The 23352-nt window shown below is 45.2% G+C and overlaps 1 protein-coding gene across 1 annotated transcript in view; it reads left to right on the top strand.

Moving 5' to 3' along the window:
• The window catches only part of LOC132825905 (transient receptor potential cation channel subfamily M member 6-like), a 160000-nt gene extending 137049 nt beyond the window's left edge, over positions 1–22951 (top strand). Inside the window, exons 35-39 of the mRNA XM_060841531.1 lie at positions 103–185; positions 5871–6076; positions 13061–13112; positions 21767–21873; positions 22869–22951. Coding sequence (XP_060697514.1) covers positions 103–185; positions 5871–6076; positions 13061–13112; positions 21767–21873; positions 22869–22951 — 531 coding nt within the window. The remainder of the gene's footprint in view (positions 1–102; positions 186–5870; positions 6077–13060; positions 13113–21766; positions 21874–22868) is intronic.
• Positions 22952–23352: the final 401 nt, after the last annotated feature.

The following is a 23352-nucleotide window of genomic DNA, read 5'->3' as shown; positions in this document are numbered from 1 at the left end:
GATCAAAGTATACCAAAATAGGATTTTAAACTAAGTATTGATATGCAGATTTTTTTTGTTCCATTATGAAAAGTTTTTGGTTTTTATTTTGTTTTCTTTCAGGAAATTCAGCAGCAAAGAGCTGCACAGAAACTCATTTATACTTTTAATCACATGAAGCCACAAACCATTCCTTACACTCCACGGTAAGAAGCTGGATTTATCAAATATGTTACACTGTGCAACTCTGTGTAGCATCAAAGATATCACACCATTCGATGGTTTCACCAGCACTCAGTTCTGAATGGATATCTAAAACCTACCCCAGTTCCATTCCAAAATATTAGGTACATCAAAAAACCTTGATAGTATTTTAAAACAGCGGAATTTCTCCAAAATGTGGCTAAGTGCCATGGTGGTGAGTTTAGTGGAGGGTGTTGCCTTGAGATGTGAAACGACTTTTCTCACATAATTCTCCAGTGCTGGTTAAGTATATACCATGCCTGCATGGTGCCACCCTTGTCTAATGGTATGCTTATTGACAGTGAAAGTGCTTGGTGTAACTGGAACTTTACAACATTCACGCTGTGGGCAACATATTTAAACCCCAGCTGTGCACCATTTCACGTGCTTCCAGCCTCGTCTGAAGTAGCCACCCAGGTCAGTGCAGCATTCACAGTCCAGGGAAACGTACAACAATGCTGCAAAAAAGTTAATTATCTTCTGTGCTCTAGAAAGATAAATCCATCTTCTCTTTGCTATCGAGCATTGTACCTCTGCAACTGAACCCCACACCCCACCCCACAACCAACCAAGGCTCATGGCCTACCACTCTCACTATTGCATGCATCATCTTCCTTTAATGGGTCTCAGCCATCCCAACTCTCCCAAGCTACTCGCTGTTTCTGCCCTCTGTGCGCCCTGCTCATTCATTCAGCTCTCTTTCCTGACTGTGCGGGGGGGGTCTAATGACTCCTAATTGACCATTTGATTGAATCTCAGACAGGGTGTTTGCTGAATAAACCGGTGCCACATGTTGTAGGTCTGACATGGATGTAGCACAATGCTATGCACCAACATATCCACTGTTCCATTTTGGCAAAATCTATAGCTTCGGAGTGAAGGGATGACCTGTTAGAACTGAGATAAGGAAGAATCCTTTCAACCAGAGGGTGGGTAATCTGAGAAACTAATTGCAATCTAGGGAACTAATCAATACATAAGGCTGTGCATGTCTGGTCATTGAATGTATTTAAGACAGAGATAGATTAGTTCTTGATTGGTAAGGGGATCATTGGTTATGGGAGAAGGCATGAGAATAGGTTTGAGAAACATATCAGCCATGATTGAATGGCAAAGCAGAAATGATGGGCTGAATGGCCTAATTCTGGTCTTATGGTCTCATAGTACATCAAAACCTACCTGGTTTTATATCTGCTAAGGTAGTGATGTTGTGAGCATCCAAGTAAGTGTAATGTGCAAGTGAAAACATGCTACAGCCCTAAGCTGCACCCTGTTCCGATGCATGAAATGGATGCCTGCACCTGCATGCAGCAGCATTGCGTTGCAATATGTTGGGGAACCTGCAAGTGCAGCATTGAAGTGGTGACTTGCATTAATGAGTCTCAAATGCAACCAAATGAGGCAGGTGCTTTGCGTTTGGCCTTGGGCAGAGGCTGCAGGTGGTCACTGCCCATGTAGCACGAGATATTGGCAAATTCTCGCCAATGTGGATACCAAGAGATAACACTGGTCAATTGCACTACCTGGTATCTGCTCAGTTCTTTAAGTTGGAATTGTCATCACCTGGTTTTTCTATTGCCTAAAAAAGTGACAGGGAGAAAGTGAGGATAGCAGATGCTGGAGATCAGAGGCGAGAATGTGGTGCTGGGAAAGAACAGCAGGTGAGGCAGCATCCGAGGAGCAGGATAAGCATAAGCCCTTCATCATTCCATTCCTGATGAAAGGCTTATGCCTGAAACATCGATTCTCCTGCTCCTCAGATGCTGCCTGACCTGCTGTACTTTCTCAGCATCACACTCTTGACTAAAAAAGTAGCAGCTTGCAAATAAATAGGGCAAAACTAGGTAATAATAAGATTTAGAACATCCAAAACACCCTCACTATTCACTCACAAGTTTTCTTTTATCTTGCTGTTAAAATCTATGTGGAAAATCTGACTTATTTTTCTCAGCATTTAGAATCTCATTGCTTTTATTCTCATCATATTTTCCTAATTGTGGAATCATTCTCACATCATTCAGAAATTGAGAAAATTCAGCCTTATTTCTCAACCATCATTCAACAATGTCAAGTCTGATAGTTAAAAATCTCATGCAAGAAACTAGTGAGCATAAATCAAGGCACAATACCCTAGTGCTGTACTGAAGGTATGCTGTCTTTTAATGTGAAAGATACCACTATCATTTGAAAGAGAGCACGGGAGCTTTCAGCAGCATCCTTAAAAGCAGATTAAGAGCTCATTTATTTTAGTGCTGTTAATGGGGCTGCACAAAATGGCTGCTGTGTGTCCAACTATGCATCAATAGCAATGGCGTTCTTTGGAACACCCTGAGGTCATGAAAGGCACTTTATAAATGCAGGTTGTTACTTTAAATGCTACCTAATGTCTCGACAGCGGCTATTCTCACCAAAGTGGATTCTGAAATATATGGCCGCTAGGAGTGACCGCGTGCCTAAGTCATTCAGTCATTTTGGTGCGCATCTGCCCTAGTTTTGACTGATCAGTAAGTCAGAAAATACAAATCCGCCTGTTTAAAGAAATTAACATTGTTTTGCTGTTGCAGTTGGTGCTCTTGACTTGTCCCCACATTGCAAGATGCAAATGGAAATAAAAATTCACAGTGGTAGGAATTCCAACATAAAATGATTGCTGCCAATCAACCAAACAGGATAACAAAATTGCTCTTATAGTTAGGAGAATACATTGGCTAACTTACCAACCCACCAATAAAATAACAAAATGGCAATATTGTGAAATGGCACAGTGCAGAAAAGGATATGCTGTTAAATAACATTTGTGTAAAATGTGAGCCGGTAACTAATTTCAAATGAAGATTTTCATTGTCTGATTTTATATTTCAATGGGAATTGCAAAGTGTCTTATGTTTTGACCTACTGCTTCTCATATCACAGTTTTTCCATTATATCTCAGTTTGTAACACAGTAGCAAAGGTAGTTCAAATATTCTTCATAAATTTTATGTTAGACATTAAAATAGTTACACTTTTCAGTTAAAACACATCTTTGTGCTCACAGCACAAAACACTCAGGAATTTATTGATAGATTTTCAGATTGAATCTTATTTGGGGAATGTACAGCGTCATGTTCATGTGCCGGACTTTTCCCAGCATTTGGGCGGTTGGAAAAAAGCAAGAAATATGGGAGAATGTGGTAACAATATTAAAATGAGATTCTTGACATTGAGAAAAAAGGTTTTCCCTTAAGGTATTGTCATTTTGGTGAGAAACTTGCTGGTAAGCAGTGAGGACCTGATTTCTATGAATTTGCATCTCGGTATTATGTAGTCCTCACTTTCTCCATCTCATTGTTAGTTAATCCCACCCAGTTTATTTGTATTTTGCAATTCTCCCAGATACCATTGAGAAACTAGCTGGTGTCAGTTCCCAATCTGAAAGTCTGAGTGGTTACCTGTTGGCTGCAGCTCACTGGTATCTTTTCTGGGTGTCCATGTCAGCCATCATCCACAGACATTTGAGGGCATGTGTCATGGGCAGTGACTGTCTTTGTTTCTCTATCCACAGCTTTGGTGTTGGCAAATACTAGCCTCACAGCATCATCATGGCCAATCTTGGACTACTTTCAAAACCACTTCAGCAATCAGCTTTGGAATTCACCAACACCTTACACTGCAATGTTCCTACCAGTTCATTTTGCACCAAAGGCACTCATCCATGTTGTCTGTCTGTATAGGGCTACAATTTGCTTTCTTACATTCGTGTGCTTTGTGTTTACTTGGACAGACAGCATTTCTGCCTTGCCTTGCCTTTTAGCACAGATAAAACGTCAGGTAGCTTGTCATGCATTTCCACACTGAACAATCAACTGGTGGATATTCCCCCTATGGCACCAAACTACATCAATGTCACACTTACAGCAATTGCCAGCAGTTTCCAAGACAAAACAAATGGCCGCATCTGAAAGTCCTTCTTAATTGAGTGAAAGGAGTCTGTGGTCATTCAAGGAATGCAACCACATTTGGTCAAGAGCATTGTCCAAACTGAGTCAAGGGGTTTGGCCAGAATTAGCACTACACAGCTTTGGGGTCTTGGGCAATAAACATTAAGGGGGGTTATTAGGGGAGGTTGGGAGAGAAAAGTGAGAAAATCAAATGTGAGAATTGCAACCATTGCATTGGGATGCAGAGAGGATAATGACTGATACCAAACCACTTGAGATGGTATTCAACCAGTCTTTCAAGATTAATTTGAAGGAACATCTTCAAGGAGAGAAGAGAGGTGGAGATGTTTCACAAGAAGAATCCAGGCTGTATGACCTCAGCAGCAGAAGGAGCAGCAGTTCAGTGAGCATCTCAAGAGGCACAGATATGCTGGAGGGTTTGGGCTATAAAGGCTACAGACTTGTTTGTAAGCTTTAAGTTTTATTGGTAAATAAGTACTGACTGATCTTCCTGAAATAACTCATGTTGAAACATATCAGCCTTCATCGGTCAATTCAGGACTGTCATATTTGTTCTTGAATAACTTCCATAGAGTATTGATCATTTGATAAAGCTAAGAGAAGAAATTATAACTTTCTTGACCCACAAGAAGCAGTGGGTACAATAAAGTGTGGCAAAGATTTCAGTTCGAACACATTGCATACTGTGGAGTACTCACTTCATCTGTATGTGATTCCAGTGCCAATCCTGAGCTCCCAAGGGATGGGGAGAGTCCACTTCTGTGTTTGTGGAATAGTTTCAGGAAGAATGTCATAAAATGAGTTGGGAGTGGTGGAGATTATAGTGGCCTGAGGGATCGGAGGGTGCTGGGGTGTAGGTCAAAGCCCTTAGGGGAGGTCAGAGGCCTATGTTGGGAAAAGATCAAATGCCTGGTGTGAAGTGTGGGAGATTGGAAGCCTTAGGGTTGGGGATTGGAGACAGTTGGATGTCTGATGGGGAGATCAGGGTCTTGGGGAATAGGGAAGGTTGGTGGCCGTAAGTGGGGCGTAGAAGAATTCAGAGCCATTGGTTGTCATGGCAGATCAGAAAGCTGTGGGAACAGATCAAGGCATTGTAGAATGGGGGTGGGAACAGGAGTGTGGGATGGTGGTTGATTAGAACGGGTTTGAGGGGAAATGGTACCTAATTATGGGTTTGTCAAAACAAGCACACTGAATTGAATAGGTAAATAGAAAGACAAATATCTCTTGATCCAACAATCCTTCACCTAGGTTCAACTTCATGAATCAAGGGATATCCAGCTGTCTTGTGTTTAAGTTGTTTACCTGCCTCTTGGTGGTGGATTGGTGACCAGCATTCTGCCTTGTTTTCATGAACCCAGTTATAGATGGATTGGTGACAGGCTGGAGGCAGGATTCAGACTTTTGACACTTTAGCATAGCATCTGTCCTTTGCGCCATAGAATGGAAATCCTACCCTGCTTTTTTTTCCACCTCAGTAGCTGAGTAAAGCTGAGGCCAACTGTTAGGCTCTTATTGACATCTAATCTGAGATCAACTAATTTATCAAAAATGGGCATTATCCCCAGGCTCTTCGAGGCCCTTATGGCTCAATAGGACATGAAGCAGGGCATTTCCCAACTTTCAGGAGATCTGTGAAATGACGCCTTGAGAAAAGGCAAAGGATTTACTTTAATAAACTAAAAATGCCACTTCTTTCTTTTATGAGGTTTTTGGACGTTTTCCTGGTTTATTGCCATTCTGCTAATCAGTGGTTGACAATGGAAAAGTACATGAATGGTCAGTTCAGAAAGTACAACAACAACAATGGAGATGAGCTAATTCCAACAAATCTGCTGGAGGAGACCATGTTAGCTTTTTCTCACTGGTCATATGAATACACACGAGGGGAACTACTAGTGCTGGACTTGCAAGGTTAGTGTGGGGTTTTTGAACAAAATTACAGCAGCTTGTGTCTTTCTGTATTTTTATGGAAGGTTTTCTCTTGTATATTTATATCCTCCAGGGTTGAGCAAAAACTACTAGGCCACTTACCACCCAGAGCTGACCAACTACTGGGCAGTGCAGTGGCTCAGTGGTTAACACTGCTGCCTCACAGCACCAGGGACCCAGGTTCAACAGTCCTGGGTCACTGTCTATGTATTTGTACATCATCCCTGTGTCTGCATGGGTTTCCACCGGATGTTTCAGTTTTCTCCCATAATCCAAACATGTGCAGGTTAAGTAGATTGGCCATGCTAAATTGTCTGTAGTGACTAGGAATGTGCAGGCTGGGTGAATTAGCCATGGGAAATGCAGGGTTAAAGGGATAGAGTGGGAGCTGGGTCTAGATCTGGATGAGATGCTCTTCAGAGGGTTACAATGGACTTGGTGGGACAAATGTCCTCTTTGCACACTGTACGGATTCCACAAATAACAATTTTAACTTGCTCAACTGAGCAGGCAATGTGGAAACTGACCCAAATTGACAGGGTTAAAAGCCACACAACACCAGGTTATAGTCCAACAGATTAAATTGGTAGCACTAGCATTCGGAGCACTGCTCCTTCATCAGGTGGTTGTGGACTACACAATTGTATGACACAGAATTTATAGCAAAAGTTTACAGTGTGAGGTAACTGAAATTATACATTGAAAAATACCTTGATTGTTTGTTAAGTCTCTCATCTGTTAGAATGATCATGTTAGTTTCACTTCTTTCGTATGTAAATTGCAAAACTTTTCTTAAAAGTTACATTCTCAGGTTAACTTTAACAGTTGGTGTCAGCCCAGATACTGTATTGAAGGTGTTAGCGTCCTGCGTGCTGCTGTCTGTGCCATAATGTTTAGACTGATTCCAATCTAAAAAATGAAATAACAGAATCTTACATGGATCCATGCAGTTTGTGAGCAAAGTATAATGTCATTCTGCAAGTACAGATTCACCCCACAAACGTTTATGTGTGTGTGTGTGTGTGTGTGTGTGTGTGTGTGTGTGTGTGTGTGTGTATGTGTGAGGGAGGTGGGGGTTTGTGAGTGTAAAGGGGTTTACCTCTGTGAGAGGTTACATGTGGGTCTGTTGGAGTGTGTGTGTGTAGTACAATGGGCTCACCTGTAGTGTGACATGAACCCAAGGCATTTCCGATGTGCCACAGCAAAGAACAGTAATGACTGCTTCAGGAGACAGACACGTGCTGCAACCAACAGGGTACCCTTCGTTATGTAGTACTTCCCAAGAGCCGGAAAACTATGCCATGTTCTTCATGGTCTGCAGCACATTATCAATGAGGATGAGCACCTTGCCAAGTCCTTCCCCACACCTCCACTGATTGCCTTTAAACAACCACCAAACCTCAAACAGATCATTGTTTGTAGCAAACTGCCTGGCTTTCAGGACGATTCCATATAACCCTGACACAGTAGGCACTGCAAGAGATGTCAGAGTTCATATCACCATTGCACGTGGAGACACTTCCCATGATGTACATGGCAGTTACTCATGCGATTCGGTGAACTTTGTCTATCTCAAAAAACTGCAGGCAAGGCTGCCCTGAGGCATGGTACATTGGGGAAACTGATCAGAGGGTACGGCAATGGATGAATGGGCACCACACAACAATCAACAGACAGGAGTGTTCCCTCCCAGTTGGAGAACACTTCAGCAGTCAAGGAAATTCGATCTCAGACCTACGGGTGACCATCCTCCAAGGTGGACTCTGGGGCAGGCAGCAGCAAGACGTGGCCAAGCAGAGGCTGATAGCTAAGTTCCATACCCATGGGAGGGCCTCAACCGGGACCTTGGGTTCATGTCACATACAGGGGACCCGATTGCACTACACACACACACACACACACACACACACACACACACACACACACACACACACACACACACACACACTCTTACACGTGTGCACGCAAACACACACACTCCCACGCATGCGCATGCACATAAACACACACATGCACACCCTCACACATGCACCCTCTCACAGACTAAAACCCTTTTACACTCACACACACACATATACACTGTCTCTCACAGACACTTATAACCCCCCCATCCCACCCCCCCCTCCACATACACACACGCACACATACACATAAATTTTTGTGGGGTGAATCTGTACTTGCAGAGTGACATTGTACTTTGCTCACAAACTGCATGGATCCATGTAAGACACTATTAACTCATTTTTTAGATTGGAATCAGTCTAAACATTATGGCACAGACAGCAGCACACAGGGGGCTAACAAATTTAACACATTATCTGGGCTGACACCAATTGTTAAAGTTAACCTGAGAATGTAACTTTTAAGAAAAGTTTTGCAATTTACATACGAAAGAAGTGAAACTAACATAATCATTCTAACAGATGAGAGACTTAACAAACAATCAAGGTATTTTTCAATGTATAATTTCAGTTACCTCACACTGTAAACTTTTGTTATAAATTCTGTGTCATACAATTGTGTATCCACAACCACTTGATGAAGGAGCAGTGCTCCGAAAGCTAATGCTCCCAATTAAATCTGTTGGACGATTACCTGGTGTATGATTTTTAACTTGGTATACCCCAGTCCAACTCCGGCATCTCCAAATCATAAATTGACAAGGTGTTTTTCCACACATCATTTGGGCTCTAATAATGTTGATGTTACTCAACTGCATTCCTAACTCAGTGGTCAGGGAGAGGAGCTGTAATGTGCTTCAGTTGTGTTGCTGCCTAGGTGTGGACGAAGTTCACTATATATTTTACTAATGGGCTCAGAAGAACAGGCTGTTTCCTCAATGTTTTTTTGTTAATTCTACAGTCTTCAGAATCATTCATAACTCACAAATTAGGCTCATCTGAATCCATAACAGAATCTGAAGCAAAATATTCTGATATTTGTGCCTTACAAATGGCCAGGAGCTGATCATCTGCTGCGTAAAGATGCCCAGATATTTAAATTGAGATTCAATTGCACCACCTACCACATACTAGGACTGGCAGGAAAGAGAGTGAATTTGGTACTGAGAAAATAGAGTTTATGAAAGAAAACTGGAGACTGTCATGGAAATTACTGTGTTTTCCACAATTTATGTTGGGCAGAACTCGGTTAGGGGAGTGGTGGGTTAGGTAGGAGCAATCAAGACAGATAATGGACAAAACGTTAATCCTGGCAGTGCTAGTTGACTCAATTGGTGAAGTATAGGAGCAGGCCATGGGTAGATCTTTCAGAGAGTCGAGAGGTAATGGTGAGGGAGTAAAAACAGAAAACATTTCTGGAGATTCATTACCTCTGAGTGGATAGATCAGAGAGGAATCATACTAGAGTAGTTTCTCTCTTGTATGAATAAGCTGAACAATTAAGGAGACAAAGTGAAGGAGGATGGGGTGCTGAGCCATGACAAAGATTATTGAAATTTCAGAAATAACAAGAGGGAATTGCATATTTCTGCACTGGATACATTAATCTCTGGCCCCTAATGTCTATGATGCATCTGGATCACAGTTTGGCAAATTGTGTGTGAAACTAGGATATACCTGCTGCTGATGGAAAAGTTCTGCCTTTAGCATTGAATGAATTACACTCCAGAATCCTGTTGGTCCTTACTCTTATCCTTGTAACTGGGTTCAGAATGTGTTTCACTAAATTGAATCAAAGTGCAGTTCAGTGCTTTGATTTCAATCACTGACCAGCAAGTGTCAAGTCCCTCAGTTCAATCTAAATTCTTCTTGTACATCTAGGTTATAAATAAATATATAATGCAACTGGAAATTTACGTATTTATTATTTTTTTAAATATAGCCTGAATTCAGAATGTTACAAAATGAAAAAGTTAACCATTCCTTTCTAATGGGAAATAGATAACAGCCAGTTGGCTTTCCCTTTAACATTTGCCTAGTCTTCCTTTCTACTGGGTTGAAGGATCTTGCAAATAGTTCATGTATTCTTCAATTTGTTTGCCTTTTCTTGCTAAGTATGGATCGAGTTGGCATGTTTTGCTGTGAGTGTCCCAGATTAGCAAGTGCACCTACTTCATGCTACATGTTATGCCCTAAATCTTTGGAAAATCTGAAATAGATACCTAGAATGTTTACATTTATCTGATAATGTTCCTTTAAGTTGCCTCGGCCTTTTAAATTTGACAGCAGCTTCCCACTATTAGTCCCAATTTCTCTGTGATCATGATGTTATTATAATTAGTTATGATGTGAGAATTCGAAGCATGAAACTCGAATTTTGGTCCCTATACCATTCAACAGGACCATGGCACCTGGTTATTGCGTCAACTGCACATTTCCGCTTAGCCCTGATAACCATCAGAACATATAGCAAAGGAGTACAAGGAGGTCATGCTTTGAGATCTTGGATGACCTGATAGTCCTCAACACCATTTTTCTGCCTTTTCCCAAATCCTTGATTCCCTTACTGATCAGAAAATCAGTCTATCACAGCCTTCAAAATATTTAATGACACAGCCTCAACAGCCCTCCGTGGTAAATAACTCCACAGATTCACAACTTTCTGATGGAAGAAATTCCTCATCTGTGTCTTAAATGCGTGAGCCCTCATTCTGAGATGATATCCTCTGGCCTGAGACTCTCCCACATGGGTAAACAACTTTGCTGTATCTATTTTGTCAAGTCCTCTAAGAATTCTGAGTGTTTCAGTAAAGATTGTCTCTTATTCTTTTATATTCCAAGGCCCAATCTACTGAACCATTTCTCATATGTCAGTTCCTCTGTACCTTCTCGGCACTGCCCTCATGACTTGTCCTCCCTGTCCATTTTCCTTCCCACCGATCCGCTTCAACCTCCTCTCTGACCTTTCACCATAACCCCTACCTTCATCTACCTATTGCACTCTCAGCTACTTTCCCCCCAGTCCCACCCCCTCCCATTTATCTCTCTACCTCCCCCCTGTGCTTTTCCAGCACCCACTCTTGACTCTGATCTCCAACATCTACAGTCCTCAAAGTTAAAAATTACACAACACCAGGTTATGGTCTACCTGGTTTATTTGGTAGCACTGACGTAGCAGCAATTCTCTGAAAGCTCGTGCTTCCACATTAACCTGTTGGACTATAACCTGGCGTTGTGATATTTAACCTAATTTTAGCAGAACATTCTTACTTTTATATTTCATTTCCTTTGAAATGAAGGCTACCATTCCACTTGCCTTCCCTGTTGCATGCAGAACTTGGATGCTAGCTTTTTGTGATTCTCAAATCCTTTTATTCTTAGCTTGCTGCAATCTTTCTCTATAAATAATATTCAGCTCTTTCTGCCAAAAGGCATACCTTCACATTTTTTCGCATTATAATTCCATTTGTCAATTTTTTTGTCTACTCACATAACCTGCCCAAATCCCTCTGCAGACTCTTTGTGTCATCCTCACCACTTGCTTTCCCACCTTTTCATGTCATCTGCAAACTTGGCTATAGTACGTTCACTTTCTTCATCCTCATCAAAGTCATTAATATATATTGTAAGTAATATGATCCCTGTGATTCCTTGTTCCAACTCTCTGTCACTATTAGATAGATAATCCTCTATCCTAGCTGATATGCTAACTCCAACACCATGGGTTCTTTCTTTATTAAATGGCCTAATTTTTTTTGAGATTAGATTAGATTATTACAGTGTGGAAACAGGCCCTTCGGCCCAACTAGTCCACACCGACCCTTTGAAGAGTAACCCACCCAAATCCATTCCCCCTAACTGTATGGGCAATTTAGCATGACCAATTCACCTAACCTGCACATTTTTGGACTGTAGGACGAACCCGGAGCACCGTGATAAATTATCAACTGCCTTCTGAAATTGACTCTCTTAAAGTCAAGGCTGTAGTCGCCTCTGCACTAAAAATATTTAAAGACTAGTCAATGTCACTTTCTGGGGAAAGAGTGTTCTAATGACTCATATCCCTCAGAAAGAAAAATATCCTTCTCATCACAGTCTTAAACCAAGTCCACTGATTTTTCTAATCTCTCTCACAACGGTATTACCTTTTTAGTATTTAGCCTGTCACAATAACATCACTTTTAAACTCCAATGAAAAGAAGTCCAACCTGGTGGTGAGCTGCTTTGGCAAGGAGTTCCAACATTTTGACCCTGTGACACTGAAAGAGTGGTGAAGAAGTGGTGATAGGTTTCCAACTCAGGATGGTGAGTGGCTTGGAGTGGAACTTGCAAGTGGTGGTGTTCCCATGTATCTGCTGACCTTGTACTTCCAGATGGTAGTGATTGTGGATTTGGAAGTTGCTACCTAAGGTGCTTTATGAGTTTCAGCAATGTGTTTTTGTAGATGGTGCACACTCCCAATACTGAATGTTAGTGGTGGAGGGAGTAATTGTTTGGAGATGTAATGTCAGTAAATCAGGCTACTTTGTATAGGATGGCGTCAAGCTTGTTGTTGGAGCTGCACTCATCTATGCAAGTAGGGAGTATTCTATTACATTCCTGACTTATACTTTGGAGATAGTGGACAGGCTTCTGGGAGTCAAGGGTGAGTTACTCTTAGCCTCTGGCCAACTTTTTGGCAACAATATTTACATGGGTAGTCCAGTTCAGTTTCTGGTCAATGGTAACCCCTAGGGTGTTGGTAGTGGGGGATTCATTGAAGGGAGATAGTTGGATTCTCTCTTATTAGAGGGGATCATTGCTTGGCAATTGGGTGGTCCTGGTTGGATCAACCTTTTTCCAATAAAAAGCACTGCAAACGGCCTCCGGCATGATGCAAACACAGACATGAAAATCTACCTCACAAATTCTTTGAATGAAAGTAAACAATTACGAAATAACTGTAATCTTTCTTTCCAATTCTATCTCTGCAAGGATGCTTTTACAAATTACATCCTATCTTTTACTTGTTTTAAACAATCATTTGGTGGACAAGTTCAATAAATGTCTTTTATTTCCTCTAAAGGTGTTGGAGAAACTCTGACTGACCCATCCGTTATAAAAGCTGAAGAAAAAGTGTAAGTTAAATTGTATGTGTTTGGTGGGGGGCGGTGCCAGTGTAGAGGCAGAAGATGGACTGTTCCACATACCCTATGAAGAGGCAAGCATAGCTGGGGCCTATGCGGGTGCCCTTGGCAACTCGTTTGGTTTGGAGGAAGTTGGAGGATTGGAAAGAGAAGTTGTTCAGAGAGAGGACTAGTTCAGTCAGTCGAAGGAGGGTGTCAGTGGAAGGGTACTGGTTGGTGCGGCGGGAAAGGAAGAAGCGGAGGGCTTTGAGTCCTTCTTGATGGGGGATGGAGGTGTACAGGGACTGGATGTCCATGGTGAAGATAAGGCTTTGGGGAATGGGGAAGCGAAAATCAAGGAGGCGGCTGAGAGCGTGGGTGGTGTCCCGAACGTAGGTGGTGAGTTCTTGGACTAAGAGGGACAGGACCGTGTCGAGGTATGCAGAGATGAGTTTGGTGGGGCAGGAGCAGGCTGAGACAATGGGTCGGCCGGAGCAGTGAGGTTTGCGTATTTTGGGCAGGAGGTAGAAACGGGCGGTGCGGGGTTGTGGGACGATGAGGTTGGAGGCGGTGGATGGGAGATCCCCTGAGGTGATGAGGTTATGGATGGTCTGGGAGATGATGATTTGGTGGTGGGAGGTGGGGTCACGGTCAAGGGGGCAGTAAGAGGAGGTGTCCGCGAGCTGGCTTGTAGCCTCAGTGGTGTAAAGGTTGGTGCACCAAACTACTATCGTGCCTCCCATGTCTGCTGGTTTGATGGTGAGGTTGGGATTGGAGCGGAGGGCTGCACGTTCCGAGGGTGAGAGGTTGGAGTGGGTGAGAGGGGTGGACAGGTTGAGGCAGTTAATGTTGCAGCGGCAGTTGGCTATAAAGAGATCGAGGGCAGGTAAGAGGCCTGCATGGGGCGTCCAGGTGGATGGGGTGTGTTGGAGGCGGGAGAAGGGGTCGTCAGAGGATGAGCGAGAATCTTGGTTGAAGAAGTAGGCACGGAGACGAAGCGGCGGAAGAATTGTTCAATGTCTCGCCGCGTGTTGAACTTGTTAATCCGAGAGCATAGTGGAATGAAGGTGAGGCCTCTGCTGAGGACTGATCTTTCATCCTCAGAGAGGGATAGTTCTGGAGGGATGGTGAAAACACGGAAGGCCGGGAACTAGGACCTGGTGTGAGGCTGGAGATGGGAGTGGGGGCGGGGTTAGGCATGGGGGCAGGGACGGAGATCGGGGCGGGGGTGGTGTTCGGCATGGAGGCTCGGTTAGGCGTGCGAACGAAGATCGGCATGGGGCAGGGTTAAGTGTAGTGACGGAGATCGGCGTGGGGCGGGGTTAAGCGTGGTGACGGAGATCGGCGTGGGGCGAGGTTAGGCGTGGTGATGGAGATTGGCATGGGGGCGAGGTTAGGCGTGGTGATGGAGATCGGCGTGGGGGCAGAGACATATGCGGCGTGGTCGTTGTGTAGGTGAGTGATGTCACTGGGGGCGGAAGTGGCTGCGGCGACGGCAGAAATGGTGTTGTTCCCGTTAGCCCGTGGACCCCGCGGAGGCCGCGAGTCTGTTGGCGATGGTCTTCCTGGCGATCGTGGAGGCAGTTGTCTGGGCAGCAATCGCGGAGGTGATGACATGGTTTACGGCGGCGGTTGCTGCCGTGGGCGCTGCAGCGGCCGCATGGTTAATGGTGCCCGAGTGATTTCGGAGGCCGATGGAAGATTCTGGAACAGTTGAGGAACACAGAGTGTGGGGATAAGTACATGAAAGTGTTTGTACTTACTGTCTTTAATTTACGATATGGCTAAGAAGAACTGTTTGTTTCGTGTGTGGATTCTTCTGTGGATGAAGAACAGTAGAGGTCCTTTGCAGGTCTGTGAGAGAGTTGTCCTCACTGGTCCTCACTCTGAACAACTTCTCTTTCCAATCCTCCCACTTCCTCTAAACCAAAGGAGTAGCCATGGGCACCTGCAAGGGCCCCAGCTATACCTGCCTCTTCGTAGGATGTGTGGAACAGTCCATCTTCTGCAGCTACATTGGTACCACCTTTTCCTCCGCGACATTGATGACTGTATTGGCGCTGTCTCGTGCTCCCACGAGGAGGTTGAACAGTTCATCCGCTTTACCAATACCTCCCACCCCGACCTCAAATTTACCTGGACCGTCTCAGACTCTTCTCTCCCTTCCCTCCCTCTCCATTTCTCCAGGAGGACCAGTTCCAATACTGAACAACCCAGATGGCCTCCTTCTTCAAAGACCGCAATTTCCCCCCAGACGTGATCGACGATGCTCTCCACCGCATCTCCTCCACTTCCTGCTCCTCCACCCTGGAGCCCCGCCCCTCCAATCGCCACCAGGACAGAACCCCACTGGTCCTCACCTACCACCCCACCAACCTCCATATACATATCATCCGTCGTCACTTCTGCCACCTCCAAACAGACCCCACCACCTGGGATATTTCCCTCCCCTCCCCTATCAGTGTTCCGAAAAGACCACTCCCTCCATGACTCCCTTGTCAGGTCCACATCCCCCACCAACCCAACCTCCACTCCGGCATCTTCCCCTGCAACCGCAAGAAATGCGCCCACACCTCCCCCCTTTCTTCTCTCCAAGGCCCCAAGGGATTCTTCCATATTCGCCACAAGTTCACCTGCACCTCCACACACATCATCTATTGCATCCGCTGCACCCGATGTGGCCTCCTCTATATTGGGGAGACAGGCCACCTACTTGCAGAACGTTTCAGAGAAACCTCTGGGACACCCGGACCAACCAACCCAACCACCCTGTGGCTCAACACTTCAACTCCCCCTCCCACTCTACCAAGGACATGCAGGTCCTTGGACTCCTCCATTGCCAGACAATAACAACACGACGGTTGGAGGAAGAGCGCCTCATCTTCCGCTTAAGAATTCTCCAACCACAGGGATGAACTCAGATTTCTCCAGTTTCCTCATTTCCCCTCCCCCCACCTTGTCTCAGTCCCAACCCTTGAAATCAGCACCACTTTCCTAACCTGCAATCTTCTTCCTGACCTCTCCGCCCCCAACCCTCACTCCGGCCAATCACCCCCACCTTAACCTCCTTCACATTTCTAACACCCCTCCCCAAGTCGCTCCTCCCTACCTTTTATCTTAGCCTGCTTGGCACACTCTCCTCGTTCCTGAAGAAGGGCTCATGCCCGAAACGTCGATTCTCCTGCTCCTTGGATGCTGCCTGACCTGCTGCGCTTTTCCAGCAACACATTTTCAGCTCTGATTTCAAGCATCTGCAGTCCTCACTTTCTTCTAGAAGATTTTAACCTACTACGAATCCTTTTGCAAGGATGCCTTTCTGAAGAATCTCTCTTCCTCTCTCTACAAGGATTTCAGTGAGTCCCTCTCTCACTGTACACCCCAGGTCATCTCCTCTGCCCAGAGGTTCTTCAGCCACCTTCTCAAACAGAATAGCTACACAGCCACATCTCCTTCCTCAGCACCTGCCTACGGAACCGACTGACCCAGCATGGACTCCGGACTATGTTGAGAACAACAAAATTTGGACCCAACCAGGACAACCAGTACCTACAACAAATCCGAAGCCTCCAGCAACAGACCTCCCTCCAGATCCTCCGCTCCACCCTTGCAGCCATGCGTCGCTACCTACATTCCCTGCAATCAGCCCTACCGCAGCTCAGGACAACACTCTCACAGACCTGCAGAGGACCTCTACTGTTCTTCATCCACAGAAGAATCCAAACACGAAACAAACAATTCTTCTTAGCCATAACGGAAATTAAAGACAGTGAATACCCAACACTTTCATGTACTTACCCCCACAATCTGGGTTCCTCAACTGTTCACTCGGGCGCCATTAACCATGCAACCACCGTCAAGAACCATGACGTCACCTCCGCGATCGCCACCCAGACAACCGCCTCCACCATCGCCAGGAAGACCATCACCGACAGATTCGCGGCCCCCGCGGGGTCCATGGGCTATTGGGAACAACACTGTTTCTGCTGTCGCCAGAGTCACTTCCGTGCCCGGGGTTGCTGTCGGCGCAGGCACTACCATCCCCATTGACATCACTCACCTACACAACGACCACACCACATGCGTTTCTGCCCCCATGCCGATCTCCATCTGCACGCCTAACCCCACCCCCACGCCGATCTCCGTTCGCACGCCTAACCCCACCCCCACGCCGATCTCCGTTCGCACGCCTAACCCCACCCCCACGCCGATCTCCGTTCGCACGCCTAACCCCACCCCCGCCCCGATCTCTGTCCCCGCCCCCACGCCTAACCCCGTCCCCACTCCCATCTCCAGCCCCACAGCAGGTCCTAGCTCCCAGCCCTGCCATGTTTTCACCATCCCTCCAGAACTACCCCTCTCTGAGGATGAAAAATCAGTCCTCGGCAGAGGCCTCACCTTCATTCCCCTACGCCATCGGATTAACGAGTTCAACATGTGGCGAGACATCGAACAATTCATCCGCCGCCTTCGCCTCCGTGCCTACTTCTTCAACCAGGATTCAAGCCCACCTTCTGACAACCCCTTCTCCCGGCTCCAACACACCCCATTCACTTGGACACCCCGTGCTGGCCTGTTACCTGCCCTCGATCTCTTCATAGCCAACTGCCGCCGCGACATTAACCGCCTCAACCTCTCCACCCCTCCCACACACTCCAACCTCTCACCCTCGGAACTGCAGCCCTCTACTCCCTCCGTTCCAACCCCAACCTCACTATCAAACCGGCAGACAAGGAAGGCGCGGTAGTAGTTTGGCGCACTGACCTTTACACCACTGAGGTTAAACGCCAGCTCGTGGACATCTCCTCCTATTGCCCCCTTGACCATGACCCCACCTCCCACCACCAAATCATCATCTCCCAGACCATCCATAACCTCATCACCTCAGAGGATCTTCCATCCACCGCCTCCAACCTCATAGTCCTACAACCCCGCACCGCCCATTTCTACCTCCTGCCTAAAATCCACAAACATGACTGCCCCAGCCAACCCATTGTCTCAGCCTGCTGCTGCCCCACCGAACCCATCTCTGCATACCTTGACATGGTCCTTTCCCTCTTAGTCCAAGAACTCACCACCTACGTTCAGGACACCACTCATGCCCTCCACCTCCTCCTTGATTTTCGCTTCACCGGTCCCCAACGCCTTATCTTCACCGTGGTCATCCAGTCCCTGTACACCTCCATCCCCCATCACGAAGGACTCAAAGCCCTCCGCGTCTTACTTTCCCGCCGTACCAACCAGTACCCTTCCACTGACACCCTCTTTCGACTGACTGAATTGTCCTCTCTCTGAACAACTTCTCTTTCCAATCCTCCCACTTCCTCCAAACCAAAGGAGTAGCCATGGGCACCTGCATGGGCCCCAGCTATGCCTGCCTCTTCGTAGGATATGTGGAACAGTCCATCTTCTGCAGCTACACTGGCACCACCCCCCACCTTTTCTTCCGCTACATCGATGACTGTATTGGCGCTGCCTCGTGCTCCCACGAGGAGGTTGAACAGTTCATCCACTTTACCAACACCTTCCACCCTGACCTCAAATTTACCTGGACCATCTCAGCCACCTCCCTCCCCTTCCTAGACCTGTCCATTTCTACCTCGGACAACCGAATCAACACAGACATTTACTATAAACCGACCGACTCCCACAGCTACCTAGACTACACCTCCTCCCACCCTGCCCCCTGTAAAAATGCCATCCCATATTCCCAATTCCTTCATTTCCGCCGCATCTGCTCCCAGGAGGACCAGTTCCAATACCGAACAACCCAGATGGTCTCCTTCTTCAAAGACCGCAATTTCCCCCCAGACGTGATCGACGGATGCTCTCCACCGCATCTCCTCCACTTCCCGCTCCTCCGCCCTGGAGCCTCGCCCCTCCAATCGCCACCAGGACAGAACCCCACTGGCCCTCACCTACCACCCCACCAACCTCCATATATATATCATCCGTCGTCATTTCTGACACCTCCGAACTGACCCCACCACCAGGGATATATTTCCCTCCCCTCCCCTCCCCTATCAGCATTCTGAAAAGCCCATTCCCTCCGTGACTCCCTTCTCAGGTCCACACCCCCCACCAACCCAACCTCCACTCCGGCACCTTCTCCTGCAACCGCAAGAAATGCAAAACTTGCGCTCCCCCCTCCCCCCCTTACTTCCCTCCAAGGCCCCAAGGGATCCTTCCAAATCTGCCACAAATTCACCTGCACCTCCACACACATCATTTACTGCATCTGCTGCACCTGATGTGGCCTCCTCTATATCGGGGAGACAGGCCCCCCACCTGCGGAACGTTTCAGAGAACACCTCTGGGACACCTGGACCAACCAACCCAACTACCCTGTGGCTCAACACTTCAACTCCCCCTCCCACTCTACCAAGGACATGCAGGTCCTTGGACTCCTCCGTCGCCAGACCATAGCAACATGATAGTTGGAGGAAGAGCGCCTCATCTTCCACCTAGGCACCCTCCAACTTCAAGGGATGAACTCCGATTTCTCCAGTTTCCTCATTTCCCCACCCCCCACCTCCCACCTTGTCTCAGTCCCAACCCTCGAACTCAGCACCACCTTCCTAACCTGCAATCTTCTTCCTGACCTCTCCGCCTCCACCCCCACTCTGGCCTATCACCCTCATCTCAACCTCCTTCCACCTATCACATTTCCAACGCCCCTCCCCCAAGTCCCTCCTCCCTACCTTTTATCTTAGCCTGCTTGGCACACTCTCCTCATTCCTGAAGGGCTCATGCCCGAAACGTCGATTGTCCTGCGCCTTGGATGCTGCCTGACCTGCTGCGCTTTTCCAGCAACACATTTTCAGCTCATTCTCCCCGTCTCTGTGTGGGTTTGCTCTGGTTTGCTCCCACAATGCAAAAATGTGCAGGTCAGGTGAATTGGTCATGCTAAATTGCCCGTAGTGTTGGGTGAAGGGGTAAATGTAGGGGAATGGAATTAATTTCCCTAATTCTTTATCAGACTTTGGTTAGATCACACTTAGAGTCCTGACTCTTGTCCTCAGTTCCCCAGCCAATAAAGGTGAGAATGCCATATGCCTTCTTTTTCACCCTATCTAAATCTAAGGTCCAATTAGATCAAAGAAATGGTCATTTATGGTTCTTGAGTGAATCATATTCCACACTTAATAAAGGTATACTTCAGTGTGCAAGTGTGCAGAGACTATGTAAACTCTAACAAATCATTTCCATTTGGAAATTGGTCACCAACTTTTTCTACTGAAAAATGGGACCGAGAGCTGACTGTTGTCATCAATTAAAACTATCATAGTTAATTAAAATTTTACTCGGTGTAGACACACGTAACACTGAAAATTCCACATGGAATTTTAAAAGGCTGAAGAGTATTAAAAGTAATCATATTACATTCTCCATTTGCATAATAAAACATCTGAAGACACTTGTCTGGAGAATTATAGAGCAAGCATTGATACTGAAGCACATAAAGCAGACACCGAAAGCTTTGACAAAGACATGGATGACCATTTTGCGTGCGAGAAATCTGTCTTCAGGAACATTATCTTTCAAAATGGCCACCCGCACTTCAGATTTTCAGTCTGTAATTGGGCTGGTTTGGCGGATGGCCTGGATGATCTAGCAAGTGCCTAGAAAGCTGCCACTTTCTAAGTCAGGCTGGTTTGAAAGTCTGTATCAAGCTCCAGCACTGTGATCAAAGTTTGAAAATAAAACTAAAAGATTCTCTTCTGCTTATTCCCTCTCAACTTGCATATGCCCCTTATTCCATCCATACTATCAAATACCTCTCTATCCACAGCTTTCATATTGTCTATGCTACCCTTGGCCCATTTACCTACCACCCATTATCCTTTGTAACCCGTGCCAGTCTATACCCATCTATCCATAGTCCTTTACTACCTGATGTCACCCTATACCTCCAACTATCCTTATGTGCCATTATAAGCCCTATGACAACACGCCCCTCTGACAACTCATGCTTCCTGCCCACCACACTTTGTCCTCCCCTGTTCACATCAACTTATCTTGTCTTTGCCATGAGCAAACTTCAGAAGACAAGCTGCAAGTGTCTATTGATAATATCATTATTGAAAAAAACATACTCTCTTGGATAATGCAAAAACACCAATGCATTCAATGCCCTTCAACAAGCCCCTTATGAAAGCAAACATTCACTTTGGTACTTAGCCCTTAAGTGTTTAATCGCTTATGTCAACATATGTTTCCATTCAATAAGCAATTGCAAGTTGTTATTAAAATGCTCACTTGAGAGACAGTCCGTTGTGAAAATGATAGTTTGGGAAATCAATAATACAGCATCCCACATAATCCAAAAGCACCACCTAATCCCACCATGAAACCTAGTGCCCTCTACTTATCCCCCACACCTTCAGATAATTGAATAATTCATACAATTTCTGTGGGGGTTCTGTTGATCTTCTACTTAAGTTATAATGAGAAATTGCAAGAAATATCCCAGAGGCTCAAGTCCTTTGTTCTTAAATTTCAGAATGTTGGAAGAAGGTTTGAAATGCATAGCTTATACAGCAGACTATTGAAGAATCAATACATCTGGTTGAAAACATGTTTAGTAAATATGAATAACATCTCTTTGATTATTTTCCACACACGAAATTTTCTTTAACAAAATCTCCACACATTTGTTTGATACTTAGATCACGAGAAATGGTGTTTGGACCGGCTAACCTAGGAGAAGAAGCAATCAGAAACTTTACAATAAAACATCACTGTAACACTTGCTGCAGAAAACTAAAATTACCAGGTCAGTTCAGAAAAGGGCATTTCACAGTGAAGACTTGCATCTAGCATGGGTGGAATTGGGTACAGAAGACTGAGAATGGGTTGCAGAGGCAGGGAGGGCTATGAATGCTTTCCCTTTTGTTTGATTGGGTTAATTTGATTTGATTCATTATTGTCACATGTAGCGAGATGCAGTGAAAAGTATTCTTTTACTAACCAGATAGATCATACCCTACATAAGCACATTGGGGTAATTTGGGTGGCATGATGGCTCAGTGGTTTGCACTGCTGCCTCACAAATCCAGGGACCTAGGTTTGATTCCACCATCAGTTGATCTTTTGTGTGGAGTTTGCACATTCTCCCCGTGTCTGCATGGATTTTATCTGGGTGGTCCAGTTGCCTTCCACAGTTAAAAAATGTGTACGTTAGGTGGACTAGTCATTCTAAGTTGCCCATAATGAACATGATGTGCAGGTTGGGTGAATTAGCCATGGGAAATGCAGGGTTACAGGCATAGGGTGGATCTAGGTGGGATACTCTTCAGAGGGTCAGTGTGGACCTGATAGGCTGAATGGCCTACATGAACAGTGTAAAGATTCTGTGATTCTAATGGAACAGAATGCAGAATATAGTGTTTCAGCTGCAGGAAGGGTGCAGAGAAAGATCAACTCTCATATATGAGAGATCTGTTCATAAGTGTGATAACAGAGGAGAAGAAGCTCTTCTTAACTCTTCCCGGTTTTAAACAAAGGAAGAATATACAGAACATACAGTTCACAATGTCACCTTCTGATGGGTGAGCAATGGTATTGTGAATCCATTTACATTTTCAAGGAGTGTTTTTCTAGGGCAATTTTTCAAAAGTGTATTAGGCTGGACAATGCTGTTGATATATCTATGAAAACGATAGAAAATATTCAGCAATGTATTTATTCTGTCACTGCTCAAAGCAAGTGGAGTAATTCATCTATTTTGCTTTTTTAGCCCTTCATAACATCCTTTCTGTTTACCTGCAGATCTGAGAAGAAACTTTTATAACCCAAGCAAAGTAAACCCTCCTGTTGAAGATGATCCTTCAACTGCTAAGACAAGTCTGTGACTTTTGGCTTTCTATTTTTTCACAAGGAAGAAACCTAGAATCTACTTTATGGAAATGAAGAATGCCTAATCACATGGAATGTTTAACATAATATTGCAAAAGTGCAAACTATTACTCAATACCTATTCAGCAATTGTGAAACTGCCATTGTTAGTATCGTGCCAGTAATATTTATACTTAAATTTTGGATTTGTTTCATATTCAAAAACACTTGCAAGCATTGCAATTCAAAGAAGCCCACCACAGCATCTATTTTATCAATTGCTTAATGATAAACTGTTCCGATTAATTTTGAGTGAAATGTAAACGTCGTAAAACTTGGTGACAATCTCAACAGGAAAATTGGTAGGCCTCTCTGTTACAGAATGAGTTAACATGGTTTAATGTTTCCTCATAACTTG

The sequence above is a fragment of the Hemiscyllium ocellatum genome, chromosome 2 (assembly GCF_020745735.1).
Source record: "Hemiscyllium ocellatum isolate sHemOce1 chromosome 2, sHemOce1.pat.X.cur, whole genome shotgun sequence".
NCBI lineage: Eukaryota > Metazoa > Chordata > Chondrichthyes > Orectolobiformes > Hemiscylliidae > Hemiscyllium > Hemiscyllium ocellatum.
The sequence above is the reverse complement of the archived record's forward strand: the minus strand, read 5'-3'. Positions and strand labels throughout refer to the sequence as shown.